Raw genomic sequence first — 26527 nt, 5'->3', positions numbered from 1 at the left:
ATTTGTGAAGTAATATTTTATATCCAAATCAGCTCAGTGCTGTTTTGAAAAAAAAAAACGTTAACATTCCCTTTGGCTGAGTTCACTTCTCGTTAATCAATTAATTGTTTTTTTGAAATGTAAACGGTAACTTTAACAAGATTAAGGCCCCGTCTATTATATGAGATAAGTCTAGTTATTAGCAAAACCTTCTCGATAAAGTCTACTTTTAGATCAGCTACTTCATCATCAATGGTATAACGTTTCCCTTTTTCGCTTAGGTCCGAATAAAGTTTTGAAAGTCCCTCATGTTTCGTTGATGATGCCAAGGATGAAGCAACCTGAGATTTTGTTTGATGAATTCTTCCAATCTATCTATTAAGCCAACTTCCTAACATTGTTTCGAATCTGTATAATTTGTGACTAGAATCCAAATATTTTAAATTAGATTAGATTAAATTAGATAATATTTATTGTTTTAACTACTAAATTGTCCAATCACACACACACAAAACTGCATAAAAACATACACAAACACATACAGATATATATATATATATATATATATATATATATATATATATATATATATATATATATATATATATATAATGTATATATATATATGTATATATATATGTATATATGTATGTATGTATGTATGTATGTATGTATGTATGTATGTATGTATGTATGTACACAGTAAATAAAAAACCCGTTATATTTTTAAAAAACATAACGGGAGTTTTCCTCGCACATAACGGTTCATTGCCGTTATGTTTAATACTTAATATGTATGAAAATAACATAACGGTTTTAGCGTTATGTTTTTTCATAGCAAAATTGCCTTGAACATAACGGTTACATAACGCCAATTAGCCGTTATGTGAGAGGAAAACTCCCGTTATATAACGCGTATTTTACCGTTATGTTTAAAACCTGATATAACGGGTATTTATCCGTTATGTTACCCGTTATGTCAAATTATAATTATTTTAAAGTAGGTTTTTTGAAACCCATGATTAATAACAGAAATTGCTAAATAAACTAACTAACATTGAACATTTTTTATGTTTATAAAAGTTAATTTAAAAAATAAAACAAATTCATCCAGTTTAATTTCCTAATATATTTATATTAAATTATTTTTCATAATCATGAAAATTATTTACAAAATAATTGAAGAAATTAACTTATTAACATTTAATAATTCAAAAATACTTAACATTGCTGTAAAAAGATTGCAAAAGAAAAATGCATTTTTTAGAAAGTAAAGCTGATCGTCCGAAGCCGAAAATATCTTGCAAACATCCCAGAAGCTGCCCAAAACAAGAAGGATATGTCAAATCTAGCAAATAGTAAACGGCCATCAAAACAACCACCATTTCACATGTACTGATCAAGGGCTGAACATCCATCTCGACACCTCTACGACTCCTTACTCCATATTCCGTTTTATTATAGATAACTTGTGGACCATACAAGCTTGGCACTCTTAAGTATTCATGTATTGAATCACACTAAAATATTATAAATACAAAATAAGTATTGCAACCATAAAAAAGAAACTATTATTAATACATTAAATGGGTTTGAATCAATGTTAAGTTTATATTTTATAGAACTGGCTTAATACCAAATAAAAAAATAAAATAAAATTTACATCAACTTTCATAAACAACTTATCAGTTGTCTTCTTAGAAATAAGTGATTTCTGGAGCAGCATTTAACTTTCAGTATGGGTTTGCAAATCGGGAGAAATCCAAATCAACATCTTTTGAATCTTAAGAGACGAATCTTTAAAGATAGGATACAAACGAATCGCTTCTTCCAGCATCAATCCAGGAGCATATGTAACTCTTTTCGGAAATACGCTATAAGTCTCGTTATTAAAAAGATGTCTGTTTAGAAAAGACAGTGTTGAAAGTGATGGCTTTTTCTTATTAAGTTCATTCTAGGTGAAAGAAAGAGTTATATACATTCCTTATTTTATAGCTATTTAATAAAATAAAGTCATGAGCTGACACTTAATATTAATTATAATATTTCAAAATTTTTTGCGTCTAAGTTTACTTAATTAGACTATAATTTCTGATATTAGAATTAGAAATCATTTTTATCCAAAAATTAATAAACACAGAAAATATCTTACTTCAACATCTTGTAATAGCTGTTTTTTATCTACAACTGATTCAGACAAAATTGGATTTACTGCTCGGGTACTATTATTGATGGAACTATTTACAACAGAAAAATGAGGAAATTGCTTAACCTTTAAACTATGACATTTACTAAATTGTTTTTGGCGATAATTATTAGGCAACTTTTTGAACAAGAAATCCTAATAGAAAATTAAAAACTTTAATTAAATAAATTGAATCAAACAATTTATGTATACAGCAGCAAATTTGAAAATCTGAAATAAAATATAAAAATGATGGAAAAGGAAGGAGATCAAAAATGTATGTTAAAAAAGTAAATATTACAAATTAAAAAAATAAAAAATATTATAGTATCAAAGACGTGATTCTTACCCATTTATGGCTGTAAGAAGGATATAAAGAAATGCAAGTAGACTTTAACTTTGCAAAGAATATTTTCCGTAACAATATTCTACTTTTGATATTATTATGATTAGGCGCATGCAAACAACAAAAAGCTAATAAACAAGACATTAGCTCTCTAGATATCACCTTCAATAAACAAGACATTAGCTCTCTAGATATCACCTTCAATAGAAAACTTGTTGCTCAGAAATAGTCTAATGTGAGGTGGGAAAAAATCAATGAGAGTTTGTTTAATATCACCATCAAAAGGGATTCTGTTAATCTAAAAATTTATTGTTAATGTAAATGTTAAAAACATAGGAATAATAAAAAACATTTTGTATCATCATGTGAAAATTGGCAAAAGAAAGCATTTACAACTACTAAAGTTGACCAAATAAAGAAAACAAATTAGACTAAAGTAATCATATTTATTGCAAATAATATAAACTTTTTATAAAATTTCAATGCAACTATATGATAAGGAATGGTAATGCTGGGGGTACAATATAGAAAATATCCCCTTCTTTAAAATAAAATGCTGGCCAAGGAAAAGCTAAGCCTTCAGCTGCAATAGTTCTAAAAGGAACTGTGCTGTCCTCAACAGCAGTAAAAAAACCTCGTAACACATTGTAACTAAGGCACTGAAGCTGTGAGGTAATAAATACTGTTTTTTCTCCTTTTACTTGAATTTCTTTAATAATAAAAGCAGAAGATTGAAAACCATCATGAAACCATAAAGACGATTCAGGACAGTATTTAATTCCATTAATCTGGATGCAGGTAACAATATTCTTTTTTAAAGTAACTTGATTTAATTCACAAAGAACTCCATTACTAATTTCTCCAAAAGAATTATAAAAAGATGCAATAGTGTTTAAAACCATACTCTTTATAGCACTTAAAGGCATATTTTTGAAATTAAAATGCCTAACATTTTTTATTACTTGATGTTTCCTCTCAAAAGCCATACACATGTGGTATCGTAGTGAACCAAATTGTCTGGATTGCTCAGGATAATGAATAAGGAAATGAAGCTTTGGTATAAACTTATCTGGGTATAAATTCATAAAAAGAGTATGATGGGCTGCAATTGTTTCTTCTAAAGAGATGAAGTAAGCCTCAGTGGTAACTGGAGAGAGACACATTTGAAGAATACGCAGCAGCTTAATAAGACAAGAGAAATGATAATCAATAGTGATACTTCTTAAAAAAATTGGTAAAATATGACAAATAGAAAGAACTTGAGCACTGCCAAATTCCCCCTTAATAACCAAATCTACTATTACAGGTGGTTTTTCACTGTCTTTTGGGTATTGAAACAATTTTATAAAGTTGTTCAAGCTATCTATTGTAAAAAAACCTTTCAAAACCACATGATTCAAGTAAAGTTCTATCTGAAAAGGTATTACACCTTCTAACAAATCATGCATTGGATCAAAAAGAACTTACTTTGTCACATCAAATTCCTTAATTTCAGATAGAACACTGTTAGATTGAACGCCATATAGTTTTGACCATTTTAAACGTTCAACTCGGGGAAGACTAGAATTATCTAGTTCTTTGACTCTCATCTTGTGTTCCTCTAAACTCCTTATTTTACACTGAGAATGTTTATCATAAACTAACATTTCTGACCTGGTTGAATTACAAACTCTACAGCACCTAACAACTTTCTTGCTAAAACCCTCTTTAAAACCAGCAATTGCATTGCAAGTTAATGAATCTCCAATAAAGTGTTTTAACTTTACCATGAATTTTTTACCATTAGCATTAGTTAAAGTTGAGGAATCAATCGATGATAGTTCATTTAGAGATTGTACCAAGTCAAGAAGAAGAGATTTCATAAAGCCTTTTACCTTTAGATTTAAAACCAGTTATTGCTAAAGGGAATATTGAGAAAGATTTACTTAAACAGCATTGCGGAATGTTTAACAACTGAAAATATAAAATCCACAACTTGTGCTTTCCTCTAGATTTGCCTATTGGATTAGTTACACCTAAATCATCTGAATACAATGAGATAGATATTTCTGAAGAATACTCTAGAAACTTATCATATTCATTTGATGTAAAAATAAACTGAAGTATTTCTTTAAATGGAATAAAACATCCATGTAAACTGTTTTTGTATACTAACTGAATTTGTGGCATTTTAAAAGCAGTTTGAAAATATCTTGTTCTAGAATAATCTGTTGATAGTTCTTTACAAATTGTAGAAATCTCTTCATTTTGTAATTTATTATTAAAAATATTTTGTAAGCTTGAAAAAGTAATGTTTACCACATTTTCAGAGCTTCGATATTTTCCTCGCAAATGAAGAGCTAATGCAGCAAGTTGATCTTTACTATTCTCATTCAAAAATTGAAAATCGTCTGGTTTTTCAATATTAAAATCATTATTATTGTTAATTACTTCAATTTTAGTATGAAAAGGAGCAAAACAATTTCTATTGTGAAGTTTAAAACCTTTAACACTTTTAAATTTTTAAAAAAAAGTTTTCACATACAACTGAACCTTCCTGACCATGTAATTTAAGATGTGATATCATTACATATTGTTTACTTGTTTGAAAACTACAATTAGAACAAGATAAAATTACTTTTTGAGATCCAGGTGGTTCAGCACTTGATTTTGATGGTTCAGCAACTTGTGCAGCAGTTGATATTAAACTTAAATTTTGCGATCTTGAAGACACATCTAAAACCTCAAGTACATCTTCTTCATAATTAGAGTCTTGGTATAATGTTGATTCAGTTGGAAGTTGAGGAATAATGGATTGTTGGTTATTAAAATCGAATGAAACAGGATCAGAGTGTCTATCTACAGCTGAAAAAACAGCTTTAACGGGAGAAAATCCCTTTAAACTTTGAACAAAAGTGCTGAGCTCATTATTTTTTGCTAAGGATACAATTTCCACTTCTAGATTTTGTTCATTTAAAATGGCAACAAATGTTTCAGAATCGACTTCACATCCATTCCACATGATGCCACTTATATCACTGTTATCAAACTTTTTTGAAGCTAAAAAAGTATAATTTTAAATTAAATAGCTCAACCGTTGTTTTTGGCATATATAATAACTTGATTATTATGAAGACAAAAATGAACTGTATAGAATTTGAAGATTGATTAAAAAAAAAAAGAAGATTGAATAAACAAAGAATGTGCATTAAAAAATAAGCTTACCATTAGTTAAAAAGTCTGCAATATTGCTATTACTAGCAAGAACAATTTTATTTTCACCAAGATACTTGACTTGCTAGTAATATTGCTATAACTAGCAAGAACAATTTTCTTTTCACCAAGATACTTATTACTTAGGAAACTTAAATTATACAAATAGTATATTTAACATTATTTAATACTTGCAATATAAAATAAAATTAATTTTAAGAATAGTGATAAGTAAAAAATGGTAAGTATTAAATAAATAGTAGTAAAGAACATTATTAAGCAACATACAAATACAGTGAACTCCTTCTATCTTGAAGCCTCCAAGGGATCAAGAAAATAGTTGAATTAGCAATATTATTATAAATATTTAATAATTGAAATATAATATCTATATGTTCAAAAAAGTTTTTTCTTGTTATTAATTTATAACATACATACATACATACATACATACATACATACATACATACATACATACACAGCAAAAAACATAACGCAAAAATAACGGTTACATAACGGTAAACGAAAATTATGTATGTATGTATGTATGCAGGCCCTTTCAGAGACTGAGTGAGGCCCGGGCCATTTACAAATTTTGAGGCCCTTACCATAAAATAACTGCCATTGCATAATAAATAAAAAAACAGCAAATTAGTAATAATTTTTATTTTAAAAATGCTTTTCTTGCTTTTGCTTTTGCAAATGCACTGACAACTGTTGAAAAATCGAGTTTTCTTGCAATATCACAGTTAATATTCAACATTGCAAGTCCATTCAAGCGTTCTTGTCCCATGGTTGAACGGTGATAGTTCTTTACTTGTTTCAACACATTGAAAGACCTTTCTCCTGAAGCCACTAAGACAGGCAAACTGATAAAAATTCGCAAAGCAATTGATATGTTAGGAAAAACACCAGACAGTCCAAGTTCTAATATTTCTTGAAACAATTCTTTTGGTTTGCAATCTGATGTAAAGTTTGTGGAGTAAATTTGTTTCAGAAAGATTATCTCATCAGAAATATCAGACAGTATTTCCTTGTGGTACTTTTTTTGAAAGTTTGTTGTGGCACTGAGTAGTTCTTCATTGCTCATCTTGTTGAAGTGCCAAAGAAATCCAAAAATACTACAAATTTGTTGTTGTGACTCAAATCGACATTTATAGAGCCGATTATTACATAAAATACATTGATTTTATAGTGCTGTTCTGAATCAAATTGTGTTTTCAACTTTTGAGTGGTAGAATATTCTGGTGAAATGTCAATATTCATTGCAATTAATTTTGACTCATTCAGAACAGCATCCCATTTTTCACGAATCTGTTGAATGCTGTCCATGAGATTTTTAATGTTTTCCATTTCAACATCTAGAGTTGCATTTCTGGCCTCAATTATAAGATTGGTTTGGTGAATCATTGTGAGGAGCTTCATCCATAAAGATGACATTACAATGCATTCAAATTTTGACAAATACTTTTGAATGGACTGAAGTTCTGACTGAGCTGATACTGTGAGATTGAGAGATTGCAGCTCTTTTAAAGCTGTTCTCAGTGAATTCAAGTGACGAGCAACTGGTTTTACTGCTTCAATCCTTGCTGACCATCGGGTCTTGGAAATACCATGTAGTGAAGCATGTACATGTTGCTTGAGAATTTCCCACCTTTGTGGACTACTGCTGACGAAATTGTACATTTGCTGCACAATTCCAAAGTAAAGAATTGCTTCTTTGCATGATTCAGCACAGTCAACACCAACAAGGTTCAAAGTGTGATTTCCACAGCTGGCAAACATACAGTTTGGGTTTTCTTCTAGCAAAACTGCTTGCACACCTTTGTATTTTCCAGCCATGTTTGGACCATTGTCGTATGCCTGACCAGTACACAGTTTAAAATCTATGTTCAACAAAGTTAGAACGTGAAGAATCCTTGCTGCAATTTCTTTTCCAGTTTTTTTTGAGTAATCGTCAAAATAGAGAAACCGTTCTTCAATGGAAAATTTAGATCCATCAATTTTTATATAACGGATAATGAAAGTTGTTTGCTCCTTGTGAGAGCAGTCTGGTGTTGCATCAACAACAATTGAAAAATATTTGGTGTTTTGAATCTCTTCAATAATTTTGGTTTGAACAAAAGATCCACAGAGTTCAATAAATTCATTTTGAATCCGGGTGGACAGATAATGAACTTGTAAGCGCTTTTTGTTCAGTTGAGATTCATGGACCTTTTTCACATGCTCTGATAAAATTGGATCATATTTGCTGAGGAGCTCAATTATTCCGAGAAAGTTTCCATAGTTAGGGTCATAAATGTGTTGACTGGAACCAAATAAAGCAAGCCCACGTTCAGAAAGAAAAAGAATGACATTCAAAAGGCGCTCAAGAAGTTTTGTCCAATTACTGGTTTCAGTTGACAATTCTGTTATTAGTAAATTATCAATAGAACTTTTTCTGATGGCTGCTCTACTGGCTGATTTCCATTTGACATAGTTTTGTTTGTGTAATACAGACATTTCATGTGCTGGTATTTGGTCTTTCAACTTTCTCTAACCCCTGGTGATATTCCAACCTAACTGTTCTGAAAAGGTGGATACCTTGGAATCACTTTTGTTCAAAAGAAAGCAGGGTGCACAATAGAATGAATGTTGCACATCACTCCAGCAAAGCCAATCTCTTGTGCATATCTCACCATTGGGAAGAATTTTTGATCTCAGACGAGTAGGAAAGGCGTGATTATAAGAATCTCGTGGAATATTGTTTGGAATTAAAAAGTTTGTTTGGAAACTTTCTTGCATTTGAGTAATATTTCGTTTGTCAACAGTGCCAATGTCAGACACAATCAATTTTGATATATTAGAACAATCTGATTCACATTTTTGGTCCAAACTTTCTGAATATGAAATTTCAGAATCAGAGATGCAATTATCATTTGAGATGGCTTGCAAATTTGTTTCCCTCTGCTGACTGTTGCTTTGGTGAATCAATGAAATTTCACAATTTGATTCCAAGCTTTCTAAATCTGTAATTCCAGATTCAGAGACACAAGTTGTATTTGAGATGTCTTGCACATTTGTATCTATCTGGGGATTTTTGTTTTGTTGTAACATTGATTTTTCAGAAGATGTAGTTCCGGATATTTCAATATCTGATTTACCGTGTGTTGGGTTGGCTTGATTTTCCAGTGGTCTTAGAAATGATGTTATTGACTTTAGGCTCTTTGTTTCTTCTTCAGTTTTTGTCTTTTTCGCCTTTTGGATGCACCACTTTCAAATTTTCTCTTCATGTTTAAATTTAGCAATGACATTAGTTTTAAAAATTTTCTATCTTGCTGCAAACAACAATTATTAATGACTGAATTAAAATAAATATCAGAACAAACTTAATACAACACAAATAATTTAATTAAAATAATAATTATGTGTATTAATAATTAACTAATTAAGTATATTAAAATATTGTCTCAACATTGATTAAAATTTTATGTAATTGCTCATGTTATCACAATTTAATAAAAATATATTAAATTTCCGAAAAAATTTAGGTCGAGGCCTAGGCCAAATGGCCCGTGTGGCCCTCGCTCTGATAGGGCCTGTATGTATGTATGTATGTATGTATGTATGTATGTATGTATGTATGTATGTATGTATGTATGTATGTATGTATGTATGTATGTATGTATGTATGTATGTATGTATGTATGTATGTATGTATGTATGTATGTATGTATGTATGTATGTATGTATGTATGTATGTATATGCATACACGCACACACACTCGAACATGTTGATGCCTATATTCATACATACACGTACACATGCATACATGCAAAAAAAAAAAAGTTTAATTTTATGTGTGTATTTTGACTTGTATTTACACTGGATTTTATAAATTCTGTCATGCGGGCTTCTTGTTTTTCCTCCAGACCGTAATAATTTTCACAAACAAATTTGAAAGCCTTTTGAACATTTTTACTATGTCGATGGCTCCGCGCAAAATCGGACTATCTGCAATCTCCGCCAAAAACAAAATTGGCATATCTGCAATCTCCGCGTAAAACAAAATTGGACTATCTGCATTTTCCGCCAGCTTTATTTTTGAACTATCTGCATTCTCCGGGCGTTCAAAGTTTTTATTGCATGAAATTATGCGCCTTGTCAAAATGTGATTTCATTACAAATGGCAGATCTCATGAAATAAGTTGTTAATAAGAAGACAGTAATTGCATTATTTTCCATCTATTCCTGAGATATAAATCTGTTTAAGTTTTAACACAAAGTTTCACTTGCCACATTTGATTTTGTTTAGAAGTAATTATTTTAAATAGTTATATGACATATGGTATGTTAATGCAAATGAAAAATTTACAATATTTTTAGAACATCATTTTAGCGGCTAAAATAAGAACAGTCTGCATCTACTTTAATCTCAAGTCTGAACTTAGTAAGCGTATACACATCATGAATTGATCAAAGTGTAGCTGATCGCAAAACCAATTTTATGTATTCAAATTTAATTTGAAATTAAAATGCTGCTGGATTAAGAAAACGTTTTACAGTTTTACGAGGCTTATTCGAAACATTGTTTGGTATTTTTCAAGTTTGTCTATTTTCAACAGAAAAAAAAAAAGTTGTGTTACTGTGTTATCTATACTATATAGGTATACTATATAGCATATAGCAGTCAGTCATGTTTTGGTTAAATGTGAAAATAACAAGTTGGTTTGTTTAGCTTACAAAATTAATTAATTCAAGTGTATAATTGCTATCGTCAAACAAAATATGTTAGATCTTAAAAATATGTTAGGACTACAAAATTATAGATGTTTTTAGATAAGTTGTGTTTGTATGTTAAATTATAATTTCTAAAGTTAAAAGTTACCTAAATGTGACTATAATTTAAATTCAAGTAATTAATATTGTCTATTACAAATGTGATAATTTATTATATTGGGTATACTGTAAAAGTAATAAAAGCCTGATATTCAGATCAATGTGCAAGTTAAGGATATGTTTATTTAAAACAGCAGTTTTTTGTTATTTTGTAATTATTCTTTTATAGAAAAAATACAGCTATTTTTGATTGTATCATAGTTATTACTATCATAGTAAAAAAATTACAACCCTTTTTTATATATCATTACATCCCAAAGTCTTGGATATAAAAAAATTATCAAATATAATTGGACCAAAATTGTTTGATCATCACTACAGTTGAGGTGACATCTGATTAAACCAATGTTTAATGGTTTAGAGCTCAAATCCAACTGAACCTTAGAGGTTCAGTTTGATTTTGATCCTAATTATTAATAAACCAAGTTTAAGAAAAGTTGGAAACCATAATGTTTAATACTCATGCATAAGTTTTTAACTAGTTTGTGTTCAATTAAGTGGCATCTCCAAAAAAGAATGGTTTTAAGTAGACAACAAAGAAAACTCCACATAGTTTGATTGCTTAATGAACAAAAATAGGTTAATAACAATAATTTTGTTAGTTACGATCTAGGTTACAATATATATATATATATATATATATATATATATATATATATATATATATATATATATATATATATATATATATATATATATATATATATATTTATAAATGCGTGTGTGTATATATATGTGTATATATAAATATATGTATGTATATATATACATATATTTATATATATACATACATTTATTTATATATACACGTATAGTATATATATATACATACATATATTTATATATACACAAAATTATTGTGATATGTGTGTGTGTGTATATATATATATATATATATATATATATATATATATATATATATATATATATATATATATGTATGTATATATGTATGTATATATATATATATATATATATAAATTAGCAAAAATACTTATCTAATTTTTTCTTTGACAGCTTGTTTTACCATCAGTAGGTTCATCAGGAAGTCTGATGAACCTAGTGATGGTGAAAGATAAGTTTATAAATATATAAGGTTAATATATAACATGTTAACTAATGATTAATTTGTTAACCTTCCTGATTACTTATTGATGGTGAAACAAGTTGTGGAAGAAAAAATTAGATAAGTGTTTTTACTAATTTATTACTGCTCTGCTCTTTAAGACCATTGAGCACTCTATTTATAGGATACACTAACAAAGTTTATATATATATATATATATATATATATATATATATATATATATATATATATATATATATATATATATATATATATATATATACACAGGGTGTCTGCCAATATTATAAGTTGGATTTCCCTAGCTTTTCCCTGATATTTACCTATTTCTCGTTTAGAAAAATGCTCTTCAACTGCAAAAATATAAACAATAATACAACCCACATTAAATATATCAAGAGAAGTTCATAAAACTATCTGCCAAATAAACTTTTAGATTACGTGAACTATATACAACTTATTTAAGTTATATAAGTTTGATAAAGACTCATCTTTCCTGATTTTTTTAAAATTTAACCTAATTTCTCTGATAATCCCCTGATTTTTTTGAAGATATCCGAATTCCCTGGCATTTCCCTGATTTCGCAGGCATCCTGTATATATTTATATGCAGATCTTGTGTATAAAGACCACTTAGCAACATTGCAACATAACATAACAAGAATTTAATTTGATCTAAACTTATTAGTCACAACAACAAGGCTAAATAAAATTGACAAAGTATGTATGATGAATTTAGCAATTAGTATGTAACATAACAATGTTTTGTTACATATGCTATATTATTATTAACAATAACATAAGTTATTTTTAACATATTTATCTTAACTAAAACTACTTGATTACTCACAAACTTAATCAAGTTATGATCAAGGTTTTGTGTTTAAATAATCGCTATTAATAAATGTTTAAATAATCGCTATTATTTAAAAAATTGTAGAATTTTATAAAAAACTTCAAATATTTAAAGAAACACCACCAAAAATTTATGCACCCGAAAAACGCAGATAGTCCAAAGATGTATCTGGCAAAAATGCAGATAGTCCAATTTTGTTTTACGCGGAGATTGCAGATATACCAATTTTGTTTTTGGCGGAGATTGCAGATATGCCAAAGTTGTTTTCCGCGGAGATTGCAGATAGTCCGATTTTGCGCGGAGCCATCGATGTGTTAAGATTGCGCAAAAAACTGAAATAGTTGCTCTTTTTATCTATGCCAACCACTGATCTATATTATAACTGGATAGCGCATCTCTAATATCGAAATTGAAGCCGAAAAAATATTTTGGCGGCCATATTGTGAGGACCCACGATTTGTTATGATGCGTTTGAAATATTAAGAAAAGAAACCAAAAGAAAGAAGAAAAAAAGAAAAGGATTGAAAGTACCTAGAAATTAGAAGCAAAAAATGCAATATCAACAAATTAGTAAAAATCTGTTGTAAAATGTCTAACGAATGATCGTATTCTTTAGATAATTTATCTAGATTCTTATGTTGATATTTAAAAATTATGATTATAAGTACAAGTTGAAAATATAATGCTCCTAAAAGTAAGTAAATAATCTTTTCAATTATTACGTTACTATTTACAATATAAAATAGTTTTGTGTTTGTAAAAGCTGTAGTTATTGATGATTAAATAATACCAATTTACTTAATGTTTTTCTAATATTTTTCGATGACATTTTCTCAGTGGCTTGTTTTCCCAGATCATAAAGTCTGACTTTGCAATAACATTGAGAAATTATTTTGATTAATTTAAAAACATGGTTTTCATTAATACCAGTATCAAACATATGTTCATGCAAGTCTCTAAATATAACAGATCCTAAACTTTCTAAAACTGAAATAGATATAGCTTCTGGGATATTTTTGGACTGTGGCAGTTTTCCAGGTATTGTTGCTAGCATTCCTGTAATTTTTTTTTCAGTTTCTTCACAAACAGTAATAACATCTCTTGTTGGTTTCATAAGACCACCACTGTCCTTTACTTTAAGAAAATTGGATTCTGGAGCATGTTTTTTAGAACCAAGTGCATCACAACATAACATACAAAATATTTGCTTTTTTGCCATTTTAACAACGAAGCCAGATATATAAGAAACAGCTGCTTTTTTATACTCAGTTAGCAATGAAATATTAGTAATAAAAGAATAATCATGATCAGTAGTCTTAGATGTTCTTTCAGATAAGTCGTATTTTCTGATTATGTTTACTGTTGTAATATCCAAACTGCTGTTATTTATCATAACTGAATCATCTAAAACATTTAAAATATTTTCTGCTTGTAATTTTTCACAATTCCCTGATCCTCCTTCAATATGGCTCCGAAGTAAAAGTCGTTTATATGCTGCTGTGAATTGTTGAGCTGTTGGGTTATTGTTAAATCCTCCTGATCCTCGTATTGAACCAAAAAACAATTCCAGATGGTCTTGACTTAACTTATATGTTAGAAGATATTTTAAAGGTGCTTCAGGAATTTCAACAAGGTTATAAAATATCTAAACGTATGAATGAAATTTTTTCTTTTAAGTTTGAAATATAATCATATGCTTCATTAAGAAATTTATCCCATATATGCTTATTACTCATTTTTAGTGCGGATTTATAACCTTTAGCAAAAGGATTTCTTGAGTTTAAAATGTCAAACAATCTATCAAATATTCTAATAAATTTAACTGTTGCATCACTTCCTTGAAACTGCATTAATTTAAGGTCTTTGCAACAGAACTCTATTGCATTAGCTACACCTGAACTATTTTTTGTTGCCTCCAATTAATAGGTGCTAATCTTAATTTATTTCCAAGACGTAATCCTTCATTTTCTTGCAGTTTTTGAAGATAAACTATATATTTCCATGATATTGCATTGTTTTCGCTATCAAACAAAACATCACTATCTGCGAAGCAATTCTGAATTAGCTTTAGCATGTGACAAATATAGAGTAGAGTATGAACTTTTTTATCAGAGTTGAGAGGATGAGTGAAAGAAGTGTTCATTTTTAAAACATCAATTGAAACACCAAGGTTTGATAACATGGAAATGTGACATGAGGGTCCATCACATGTTAGTGATATGACTTCAACACCAACATCTGTCAATCGTTTGATACATAAATTTACAATGTTTGCTCGTTCAGCACCATTTAACCCATCTATAAAAAAATATCCGCATGGAACTTTCCATGAGCTGTTTATACTAATAGCCATGAGAACTAGGGCATCTTTTGCAACCGGGGATGAATCATCTTGTATGCCATTCCCAAGATCAACATACCCCTTAAATGCTTTTCCATCCCATGATATGTGTTTTTTAATAGCCATTTCATCTAACATAAGTGAGCAAATGACTTTAGATCCTAACTTTTCAGCTTCTATAACCTTGTATTTAAGTGCTGCAAAAGCTGGCTTTGTAAAACCTGGTTCTGCTGAAACTTTTCCATACCATTTCCTAATTTGTGCTTGGTGTGGTAAATTAAAATTAAATGTTTTTCGCACATAATCATAAGCTTTACTTGAATAAAACTGCAGGGTAAGTGCAAAGGATTTAATTTCTTTTGAATACTTAAATCCTTTACCATAATTTTTATGCATAATCATTCTTCTGGTTAGAGCTTGCGGAACTTCTGAAAATGTTTTTAGTAGCATTTCTTCACAATTTGATGATATTTTTTGTTTATTACTTAATATTTTTACAACTGATTTAAGAGATGTTATCTTTTTTTTCATTCTTCGAGATTTTTGCTGTTCTGCTTTTACCTTCTTTTTCAAAGACACAATTATCTTGTTTCTACGATCTGTTTTTTTTTTTCTGGAGTTAAACTGCAATTAAATATTTTTTTTGGGGAGCCAACTTTCATGCAGATAGGTATAACACTAGTTTCAAAATCACTTTTTACAGAATTTTCAAAAGTTGATCTATTAACAGGAACTTTTCTCTCTTTCATTTTCTAATATTGAAAGAAAAATATATATATATATATGTATATATAATTTTTCTAAAAAATGATCAGAACATATCAAACTGCTACTACTTGGACTCCATTCTTGACGGTGTATTTTGATGGTCCATTCTTTTCTTTTTTCAGTGTTTGAAGGAAATCTGAATAAAATTAGTAGGAAAAATAACATTTGATATTTTATTAAGTTTGTTATACTTTTTGCACAACTGATATTATTTAAATCCATTTCTTCACATTGCAAGCAAACTAACAGAGGTCAATAAATTTTAAAATATTTTTATTTTTAAAAGTAATTAAGAAAGTCACCTATGAAATGTTCTAGGAAACTTTCGTTTTAAAGATGATTCATCATCAGAGATTCCATCGCTATCACTTCTTTTACTGTCGCTATGTTTTCTTTTACTGCAACCAAATGCAACACACTGTGTCCCTCGCTTTTTGGAATTTTCTCCAGACATTTATATAATGAATATTGTAATTATTTTACTAAAAAATAATTATCATTATTTGAAAAAAAAATAATAATAACTTTCCTTACATTCAATCTATGTTAAATATAAAAAAATATAAAGTTAAACCATCAAAATAAAAAAATAGCTTGTTCACCTTTCAATATTTTAACTAAATAATTTTTCTCCGTGGGTCCTCCCAATATGGCGCTGGCGAAAATATTTTGGCTTTAAAAATTACGCTATTTTCTTAGGAGATGCGCTATCCAGTTATTATATAGATCAGTGATGCCAACACTTACTTGCCGGCGATAATAACGAGCTTTTGAATTACACCACAGCAGTTTTAGTTACGTCTTTAAGTAGCTCACGAACAAAAAAACCATCTGGACAGAAATTTTATCCGGCAATTGCTACCAAATCTCGACCAATCAAAGAGTTATTGTGAAATATTATCTATAGTGGAGGTTGGTTAGCTATGAATCAAGAACAGTTAAACAATAGAGTTAAAACACTATTGAAAAAAAATTTGTAAAAAAAGTAGATTTGAATCAAACCACGATGAATACAAAGAGGTTTAAATAAAACTAAGAACTATCAAAGTTTTTTTTAATTAATAATTAAAAAACCCTTTCTTATTTTACGAAGAGTTCTGTTCTTCTTGCAAACCTCTTCACCTGCATTTTTTGACGCAGGTGAAGAGGTTTATAAGTAGAACAAAACGGTTTGTTCATAAAATAAAAAAAGTTTAAATTTCGATATCAGAGTAGTGTAAAGAAGAAGAAACTGATCTTCAAACACATGTTAGTCAGTTAAAACCCTTTTTAGCGGTAAAAAGGGTTTTAACTGACAATTAAATTATTGAACGACACAAAATCATTTTATAATGTGTGTGGTTCTAAACCCAAAGAGATTAATAAAGATTTTGTGAAAAAAAACTGCAAATAACAAAGCCCTTAAACTAGGTATTTCAATTTTGCACTGTTGGATAAGATTTATTAAGTTCATCTAATATTTAGGCTATAAAAGCGAACGTCTTTGTTTCCTATTTTCAATTAGTCTCTGGGCGATCTTGAAGAGTTCCGCCACATTTCATCCCGAGAGCTTGAAGAGAGAATTTCAAGCGATCTAATCCAACTTCCTCCGATTCCTCAGCTGAACTTTATTTGCTTAAATTGATTACCGAAAATTTCTATCCTTCAAACAATAAATTGTTTTAAGGATAAACATTTTCGAAATTTTCGGCAAGGGTTCGCTTTTGTTGACTGCCATAATACACAGACGCGCGTCACGTAACGTTAATTTTTTGACGGTAATGAGCTTTAAGACTTCAACAAATCTTAACGAATAGCAAGTTTTTGCATTTTATAGAAACAATTGATATTTCAAAGGAATACTTTTTGAATATTTGAATTTCAAAAAAACTTAATGTTACATAACATTCAATTTTTTTTTAACAAAAAAAGAATTCACGAAAAGCTCCGGCAAATAAATCCGAGGTACACAAAAGTTCTAGATATCGAGAGTCAAGTATATCATTTTAGAAAATCGCTCCTATTTTACAGAAATGAGACATGAATGAAAAAAGGATGCTGTCTATTCGATGTAACAATGGGCGCATTTGATGGCGCAGAAGCTTAGGAATATGATTGGGCAGAAGTTTATGAATCGGTGGAATATAAAAATATTCCACCGAATGCAATATAAAAATCGTTAACAACCTTGAAATTACATTCAAATTAAACAACTTCACTTAACAAACCAACAACAAGCCAGGTCACCAAATGATTTACGTACATAAAATTCAAATCAAACCCCGAGCATTATAAAACAAATATCAATATGAGTGGAACTTAGGCTATCAAGATTATCATCTAATGAGTAAGTATTCTATGAAGCAGCTACATATTAGGATAAAGTGTTACAAAAAAACAGGACATAGTTACAAGGTAAGATATAATAGATATGATAATAGTTGCAATAATAATAGCAGAAATACTTATGGTTCAACCCACAATTTAGCAAAAAAACTTTAGTAAAGCATTTCGACGTTGGTCCAACATTATAATAACTACGTTGGATTGACATTGAAGCGCGACGTTGATTTAACGTTGCTCTGATGTCGTCTACAATTAATCAAGATTAATCAATTTCATACCTGCAGCTATATATAATTGGTGGCCACAAATTGAAAATATGAAACAAAGACTTTTGGAGAGGTAAAGAATCATTTCTTTCAGATTAAATAGTAGATACTGCCTCATTAGTGGTGTTGGTTTTCTGAATTGTCCGATTTATGCGATCCCCAGCTTACATTGTATAATTAATTCTCTAAAATACTAAAAACAAATGTATGAATTCATGCAGGATTTCGGTTAGGCTTAACAGCTCCTTAGTAAGTTTTAAAGCAGCTTTTTATGCATCTAAAGTAGTGATCGACCGGAAAAGAAATTTTGCGGGAACCGGAACCAAACCGGTAATAGATTCTAAATATTCCTAACCAGAACCGGAACCGAAAATAAATCCAAACCGGAACAGGAGCAGGAACCGGAACCGAAAATAACTAATATATTTTTAAAAAGTTAGTTCTAATTTAAACAAAAATTAATGTAGTAAAAATAACTAAAATTTTACATTTTTTCAAAGTTTTTCCGAAACCCAAGGCATAGAGATGCAATTGGACAATCCAAAAAAATCATTTAACACTTTTTTGGATTGTCAAATTGCACATTAATCATTTTCCCCTGTTCGAAATTGCGCAATAATTTTACCAATGTGCGAAAAAGATGAAATTTTTTTTTCATTGTCGTCAGACTTTGAGCTGCAGGAGCCAATTGATCTTTAGGAGGTTCAAAATTGTCCATTTGGATCATGACAATATGCTTAAGAAAATGAGCTGGTAAGAATCAGAATGGTGTAAGTTCAGCTCAAATAATAGCGATAAAAACATTACAAGATATGATATGAATTTAAAATTAATTTTAATAAGAAAATTAATTAGTTTTCAAACAAGGCCAAATTTTATTTATATTAATTCTCAAGTTTAACTACTAATTTAAAAAATTTTTTAATCATTTTTATCAAAATAGCAATAAGCAACCCGTAATACGGGTTATGGTCGGTCTGTTAATTTATGATGGCTGTTTTCCACAATTTAAAGTTGCGAAACCATTACTAATACCCTTTTAAAAAAACGCCTTCAAATTTAAAAAATTAAACCATCTGTAAAATTAAAACAAAAAGTATGCGGAGGTAAAATAATTTACCAATTATTTAACATCATTTGAGAAATTTTAAACTGACATAGGTCACATCAGTGTAAGGCAGAACCATTTTCCTCGACATTACAAAGTTCAAAACAATACGTTTTTAGTTACTGACAGAAAAAAAAAACACTTAATCATGCTTTAAATTGACGAAAAAAGCTAAATTTTTGTTATATTTTTTATAACATGAACTTTAATTAATAAGAGTAATATAAAGCGAACGTTAATTATACATGAATTATTAATTTTTTGGTATCCCCTTGATACATGTTTCTTTGAAAAAGGAAATTGTCTTTAAAACGTTTAATGTACACAACAAAATAAATTAAAAATATTTGAACATTTGACCATTACTATTTATGGCACTAATCTGACCATTTCCATATATGGCCTCTTTGTTTCAACAGTTTTTAATAAACGGTAATTTGCTACCATTTACTAAAAATTCCTTTTGTTACACGAAATTTAATTCTCTTAAATATTTTGACACTAATAAAGGACCTCCCTTCCCCGTTTTTGCCTTAATGGTGGTCAGGAGAATAGAGCTATTTTTAAGAGTAATCAAGTTTTTGATGAAAACCTTTTACCAGAATAATAAAATGTGAAACAATGATTTAAGAATTTATCATATATAAGAATTTTTCTTTCCTCAAAATTAAGCTAATTAATTAGTTAAACACCTAATAAGATTTAAGTAACTCGATATTTGACAAATGCGCAAAACTACAATATTCACCCCCCGTTTAAAAAGATCCCCTAAGTTACGTACAACAGATATTTTTAGGCATAAAATAGAGAAAATTAAAAAAAAATTGAACTAATTGCATCTACTTATATCATTTTAACTGACAAAAATTTACAATAAAAGGTAATCAGGTTTTCTTTTTATAAATCGTATAAATGCGTCAATCGTAAATCTTAAAGAAAAAAAAAAAAAACCACATAAAAACTAAAAATCGATTTACCTATTTATAGTAACCTATTTTGACATGGCAGTTAATAAAACATTTATCGAAAATGTAACTATAAAATCTGTTTGGAAGTGCAAAGGATTAACAATACTAAAATAAATTAAAAAAAAAAAAATCAAATTAAGATATAAACTGCATTTTTAGCATAATGTTGGCTTTTAGTAAATAAATAAAAGCAGTAAGTTCCAATAATGAAACTACCTATTACTCATTTTTAACAATAGACACCAACGTGAAGGTAAGCCAATCAGTCTATCAACACAAAACATCACAACAATAACACATAACAGTAGAATATTTACACCCTTGATCCTAAAATCCAGCGAAAATAACAAACCAAACTAAAATATGAAAGGCAAAAGTAGAAAACCAATTTAAACTTAACTATATATTTATCTTTTTACTAAACATATAAATACATAAAAGTATATTTGTTTTTATATTCAATATTAGTTATTCAATTACTTCAAATTTAGGACATGAAAACACCCTAGATTTAAAGATCAAGGTTGCAAACTCTCCCATACACATTACGCTAAACATTAACAGACATTGTGTTTCCAGAATAATTAAAAAAAGGCTAGACAACACAACCTAGCTCTAAAGCAGTAAAACCGCCTGACACTAAATGCTGCCAAGTCACACCTCTGCTATAAGTACACCGCTTGGCTGGCAAGGTTATCAATCTTGCTCAATATAATGCCAACTCACACCACTTTGAAAACATGGAAACAACATAATTTAAACATATATACAGCTATAAACAAATATGGTTTCATATAACACATATAAACATATTAAATGACAGGTATATTTATCAAATACTATGAAAAAAATATTAAAGTAATAAAAAAAAATATAACATTTGTGTAACACTTTTCACCTACCATATCTTGAATAAGATGTTTATCAATTTTAAAAAAACAAACTATTAAATGCTCTAGTTCTTGAACATGCAACATATAGTTGACCATGAGAGAAACACGGTTTTTTGAGATATACCCCAACTCTATCAAATGTTTGACCTTGACTTTTGTTAATTGTCATTGAATAAGCCAATCTGACAGGAAACTGACGACGTTTCAGAACAAAAGGTAAATTAGAATCTGATGGAGCCAACTGAATTCGAGGAACAAAAACCCATTTACCACCAGAAACACCTGTCAAAACCTCTGCATAAATGTAATTATTTTCAAGAGCACTAACTTTCATTTGAGTACCATTACATAACCCAGCTTTGAGATCTAAATTTCTAAGTTAGCAAAATTACACAACCAATTTTCAATTTTAAACAATGATGTAGCATACATGAAGGAGTTAAGATGTTCAAAAACTCAACAGGAAAATTATTTCTTTGATTAAGGTCATCAGTATCAATTTGATCAGCAATTAAATAAATTTTGACCTCACCTGGCAGACATTCAAGCACTTCTTCATTGATAATGAATCAACATTAATTGGTGTTAAAATCACACGTTTAGAATAATCATTTTGATCAGCATCTCCAAAATTCTTTTCAACAACTGATTCATTTTCTCTAATAATGCACTGATTTGGTATTTTAATGCATCCTTTAAAAGGATCCTCCTCTTTGACAGGTATTGTTCCATTCCCAAGTTTTAGTAGCCATTGGGAAAATTCACCTTCCCCATCTTATACTCTCATATTTTCAGTTAATGCAAACTTCTGCACCTATTGCTAATGCAAAGAACATTTTACACAAAATTCTACCATTTCAGTTGGTTGTGTTTATACACAATTCTACTATTTCAGTTGTTGAACGTTTTCATCAAAATTTTCTAGATTTAAGCCAATAAACTCATCATTAACAGGCAGATTGTAATCAGTCAGCATTTTACCACTTTGATTAATAATCTTTTCAATTTGATGAAGAGTAGCTTGTTCAGCTATTAGAAGTGGGATTGAGAGGTGAATGAAATCTTCCATCATAAAAGCTTTGCATGTATTCCAGAGATGTAAAGGATTATCAGATTCACAAAAGGTCAAAATAATTGAAAACAACTGTCTAATTTGCTTTGGCGTAAGTGTTAAAACCGCCTCAGAAAGAGTATTCTGCCATTCAGTGTCAACAATTCTTTCAAAACACATGCTTCACGAAACGTTTCAAGGACAATACCATTAACAGTACGCACTTCATTCTTACTATCACCTTATTACCACCCCTTTGTCTAACCTTCCATTTACAATGTTTATCATCAAATATAAAGTGATAAGGAATGTCTACATAAGAATAGCAATGTGCTCTTTCATTTTCAGTATTTAACTTAAACCATGCTGTTAGGTGCGTATCACGTTGAGCTGCACGATCTAGAGCCATTTGTTCTGCTTCTTCTCTAAAATACAAAAATTGATTTTCAGGTAGACGTTTACCAAGTCACAGCACTTTGAAAACACGGAAACAATATAATATAAACATATGTACCAACTATAAACACAATAAATGCGTTTAAGTATGTATATAAGGTTAAATATATACCTTATACATATTTAAACACATTTTTAAAACAATTACATAATACATATTAACACATACACAAACAATAAAAACACTTTACATTATTGTACAACTTTACATTATTTTAAAAACACATTGATAAAACAACTATAAAGCACTTATTACCACATACACATACATATCAAAAAAGCATATATGCAAACAATAAACGTGTGCAAAGAAAAACTTTAAAAATGATGCGAGAAAATTTAAAAAGATACAAAATATATATTTACAAACAATACTTTTTACCTTCTTTTTTTTCATAAGAACTGTACTTTTTCTTCATAAGAACTGTAATCCTCTTAACAAAATTTAACCTTTACATACAATAACATGTGACATGCCATGTCAGTGTCGGCACAAAAGTTTAATTTATTTTTCTAAATTTTCTAAAAAAGAACAAAAATAGTTAATAGCATCACAGAAATTTCAAAGTATTAATAACCCTTTTATGGAAATAGCATTAGTATAACTTTAAATAACATCCATACCCCTATTTTCTTTCTAAAAAATAAAATAATAAAAATAAAACTGCTAAAAGAAAAATTAAAACAAACAAAATCTAAACGATTTAAAAAATTAAAATCCTTTCTACTTTAAATCCGGCGCTACTCCACTTTCTCCCCCCCCCCCCCCCTAATTTTATGATTGATTCTGATAGAGAATTTTATGCTGATTAAGAATCGTATAAAAACATGGGTCTCAAAATCAACGGAAAGTGCTCTAATCTGAAGTTGAAAGTACAAAATTATACGACAAATCGCTAATATTCGCCATCTTGAATTCACTAACTTTACGGTTGATATTGTTTTTAACCGCAAAACATTGCCAGCCTGGTTTTTACTATAAGGAATTTTTTCTGGTTTAATATAGATAGCGATTCCACGGCTCAACGAAAAACATCTGACGTTTGACAAAAAACACGAAATTTTCTTTTTATTTTCTTTTCTCTTTTTATAACAAGTATTTATTTATGTTTTTTTGAAGAATAGATTCTAAGGATTTGTATACAGAAATTATGTATATATATATCTATATTCCTTCGCATATTTTATGACGTTTTTTATTTTTATTTTCGCGACGTAAGAATCATTGTATATGTTTATTTGAATTATAAAAAAATCGTCTGGAATGGCTAATATAGACGCGTAAGTTCTTTCCAGAGCTATCAGGCAGACGATCGAGTTATAAAGTTATAAAACGTGTCGCTCTTGCGAAATTGCGATTCCTTCTTATGAAATTTAGTTTTGTAACAGAATTTACGATTATTTTTTCGGTTATTTTTTTTTTTTTGTTATTAAAGAAAAAAATTAATTGGAAAGACAAACTTTCATGGAGTAATAAAAAAGGGCTTTCTTAATGTTCTTTGCAAAAAATGTTCTTAATAATTTTGTGTGGCTATGAAAATAGCCGTTTTTTGATTTACACAACCTTAGGCATGAATTATAATGTATGTTACGTTTGATGCACACAGGATGTCAAACAGGATATGCTGTTAAAACTTGATCCCAAAAGTGAAAAAACCGGTGTTCGGAAAATCTCTGCATCCACATAAACTCGGATAAATAATCAGCTACCATTTCGCGATTAGTTGGCCCCATCATTGATTTGAATTTTGCTTTTGCTCGACACCACATAGCTTCCACGTGATTTGTTGTTACACCTGTCTGTGGATCTACAAAGTTGAGGGTGTGGTTAACGGTACCATGTAAATATGCTGGAGCTTGCAAATCATTATATGCTCTCCACATGTCACTCCAGACAATAGAGCCAGGAAGTATCCATTGATGTATGATAGGAATTAATGTTGCAGCATCGCGGTTCTGGACAGGAATCAAAAAGCCTTTCTTCGTTGCAGGTTCATACCCACCAAATATCCACTGCTGCGGGATTATTCTACCAACTTGATATTTTCTTCGACAAAAAACAGATTCATCTATTTCAACAATGCACCCTGGACCGCCTATTGGATCAGGGTTATTGAGGAAATATGAGACGCAAATGTCTCTGCAAAATTGATTCCAATCAACAATGGTGCTGTCGTTTCCGATATTTAACTCTTGCCTTAAATCACTTATTGATAATCCCCGGCTCTTACCTGCACTTCTACTCCAAGCGTAAGTTAAGCCCAATATTTGCCACAATTGTAGGTGAGATTTCTCAAAGAAGCTGCCTTTTCTAATGTTAAAGGTTCTTTTGCAGCGCTTGACTGGACATCTCCAAATAACTTGATCAACTGACCCATTCTTTGTTTGCTGTGTGCAGGGCACGTTACATACACTACAATTCATGCTTTCAGCGAGTAAACCATAAGTTCTGCACCAGTGAATTGTAGCTTCGATATCGTATTTGAATTTTGCTCCTATTTCTGTCAAAGAAAGTGAGTCAAAAACGTCTATTGTTGGTCTTCGAAGAGCCATGATATGTAGATAAATGAAGAAGCAGAAAAACTATTCTGAAGCACTCCTTTTTATATGACAAACATAATGAAAATGAATTCACGGGGGGTTAACTTGAAGTTTTAAAAGAAAGTCAATAGTTTTAAAGAATTATTTTTATAATTAAAAAATTTTTATCTTGTTTTAAAGTGAATTGTAAAATATAATCAATGAAAGAATTTTTCAACTTATTTGACAAAAGTTTTAAAAGACACTCAAGCTAACAAACTAAGAATCCAGTTGAAGCAAATTGACGCGATAAGAGTAAATGCCATTGAATTTCATTACCTGGTAAGAGAAAAAAAATGCGGTCAATACACCTGATTATGAAACTTAACGCACCGGTTCTTTGTTCTTTTATTCGAAATCTTTTATATAAAAAATAAAAACCAGGCTGTTGATACTTTGAAAGGATAACTTTTAAACAAAAAAAAATCACTTTTCAAGATGGCGAATATTAGCGATTTGTGGTATATTTTTGTACTTTCGACATCAGATTAGAGCACTTTCCGTTGATTTTGAGACCCATGTTTTTATACGATTCTTAATCAGCATAAAATTCTCTATCAGAATCAATCATAAAATTAGGGGGGGGGGGGAGAAAGTGGAGTAGCGCCTTAAATCCTTTCTACTCTATCTAATAAAAATTTTAATCCTTTCTACTTTATCTGATAAAAATGTGTATATAACTATTTCGTATACTTACTTAAATTATAATATGATATATAATTGATTAAGATGATTCTTTATGTAATATATCTAAACTAATAATTAAATTCCAAAAGGAAAAAAGCTTTAACTCGCTCAAAAGATCTTTCTCCAATGGCCGCGTGCATTTGAAGAACGCGCTTTTTCAAAGCCTAGTAACTAATTCAAAGCCTAGTAACTAATGACGAAACGACGTTAAACGTTAAACGTTTCTGTACTAATTATATTATAGATTATATTATAGATGATAATAACGGTATTATACTAAATAAAGCTTTATAATGCATGAAGACCACACTGGAAAAACGATCAAGCTACATTTTTATTGTTTTTGGGTTTTTGCCCCTGTTATTCGGCTGCAGTTTAACTATAAATATTTTTATACATATAATTGACTATATAACTAGAAAACCGATCAAATTACACAGATTAACAAATAAGTGAGCTTAACCAATAAGTGAGCTATGGTGTTTTGAAGTCTAAAATCTTAATTTAATCAAAACAATAAAAATGTAGTTTGATCGTTTTTCCAGTGTGGTCTTCATACATTT

The 26527-nt window shown here is 29.5% G+C and overlaps 3 protein-coding genes and 1 pseudogene across 4 annotated transcripts; all 4 read right to left on the bottom strand.

Annotated features, from left to right (window-relative positions):
- Window positions 1–1185: 1185 nt before the first annotated feature.
- LOC149882257 (uncharacterized) lies at window positions 1186–6250 on the bottom strand (annotated as a pseudogene). Its single transcript, XR_016445089.1, has 4 exons — window positions 5715–6250; window positions 2514–5549; window positions 1643–2216; window positions 1186–1499 (listed from the first exon to the last, which is right to left on the bottom strand). The product of XR_016445089.1 is annotated as an uncharacterized LOC149882257 (transcript).
- A 538-nt stretch (window positions 6251–6788) lies between these two features.
- On the bottom strand, window positions 6789–8204 carry LOC149882256 (zinc finger MYM-type protein 1-like). Its single transcript, XM_090065921.1, has one exon. It carries the CDS (start codon window positions 8202–8204, stop codon window positions 6789–6791), a length of 1416 nt encoding a protein of 471 aa, XP_089922047.1.
- A 12597-nt stretch (window positions 8205–20801) lies between these two features.
- LOC149882255 (ATP-dependent DNA helicase PIF1-like) lies at window positions 20802–23254 on the bottom strand. Its single transcript, XM_090065792.1, has 2 exons — window positions 23080–23254; window positions 20802–22666 (listed from the first exon to the last, which is right to left on the bottom strand). Exon 2 carries the CDS (start codon window positions 21522–21524, stop codon window positions 21228–21230), a length of 297 nt encoding a protein of 98 aa, XP_089921918.1. The 5' UTR covers window positions 21525–22666; window positions 23080–23254; the 3' UTR covers window positions 20802–21227.
- A 1054-nt stretch (window positions 23255–24308) lies between these two features.
- Window positions 24309–25250, bottom strand: LOC149882254 (uncharacterized). Its single transcript, XM_090065920.1, has one exon. The coding sequence runs from the start codon at window positions 25248–25250 to the stop codon at window positions 24309–24311; it is 942 nt and encodes a 313-aa protein (XP_089922046.1).
- Between the last annotated feature and the right edge of the window lie 1277 nt (window positions 25251–26527).

This window comes from Hydra viridissima, unplaced genomic scaffold, assembly GCF_058129835.1.
Source record: "Hydra viridissima isolate aposymbiotic clone 2 unplaced genomic scaffold, HvirCarnegie_v1 scaffold_11, whole genome shotgun sequence".
Classification (NCBI taxonomy): Eukaryota; Metazoa; Cnidaria; class Hydrozoa; order Anthoathecata; family Hydridae; genus Hydra; species Hydra viridissima.
This window is presented reverse-complemented; position numbering and strand designations above follow the sequence as displayed.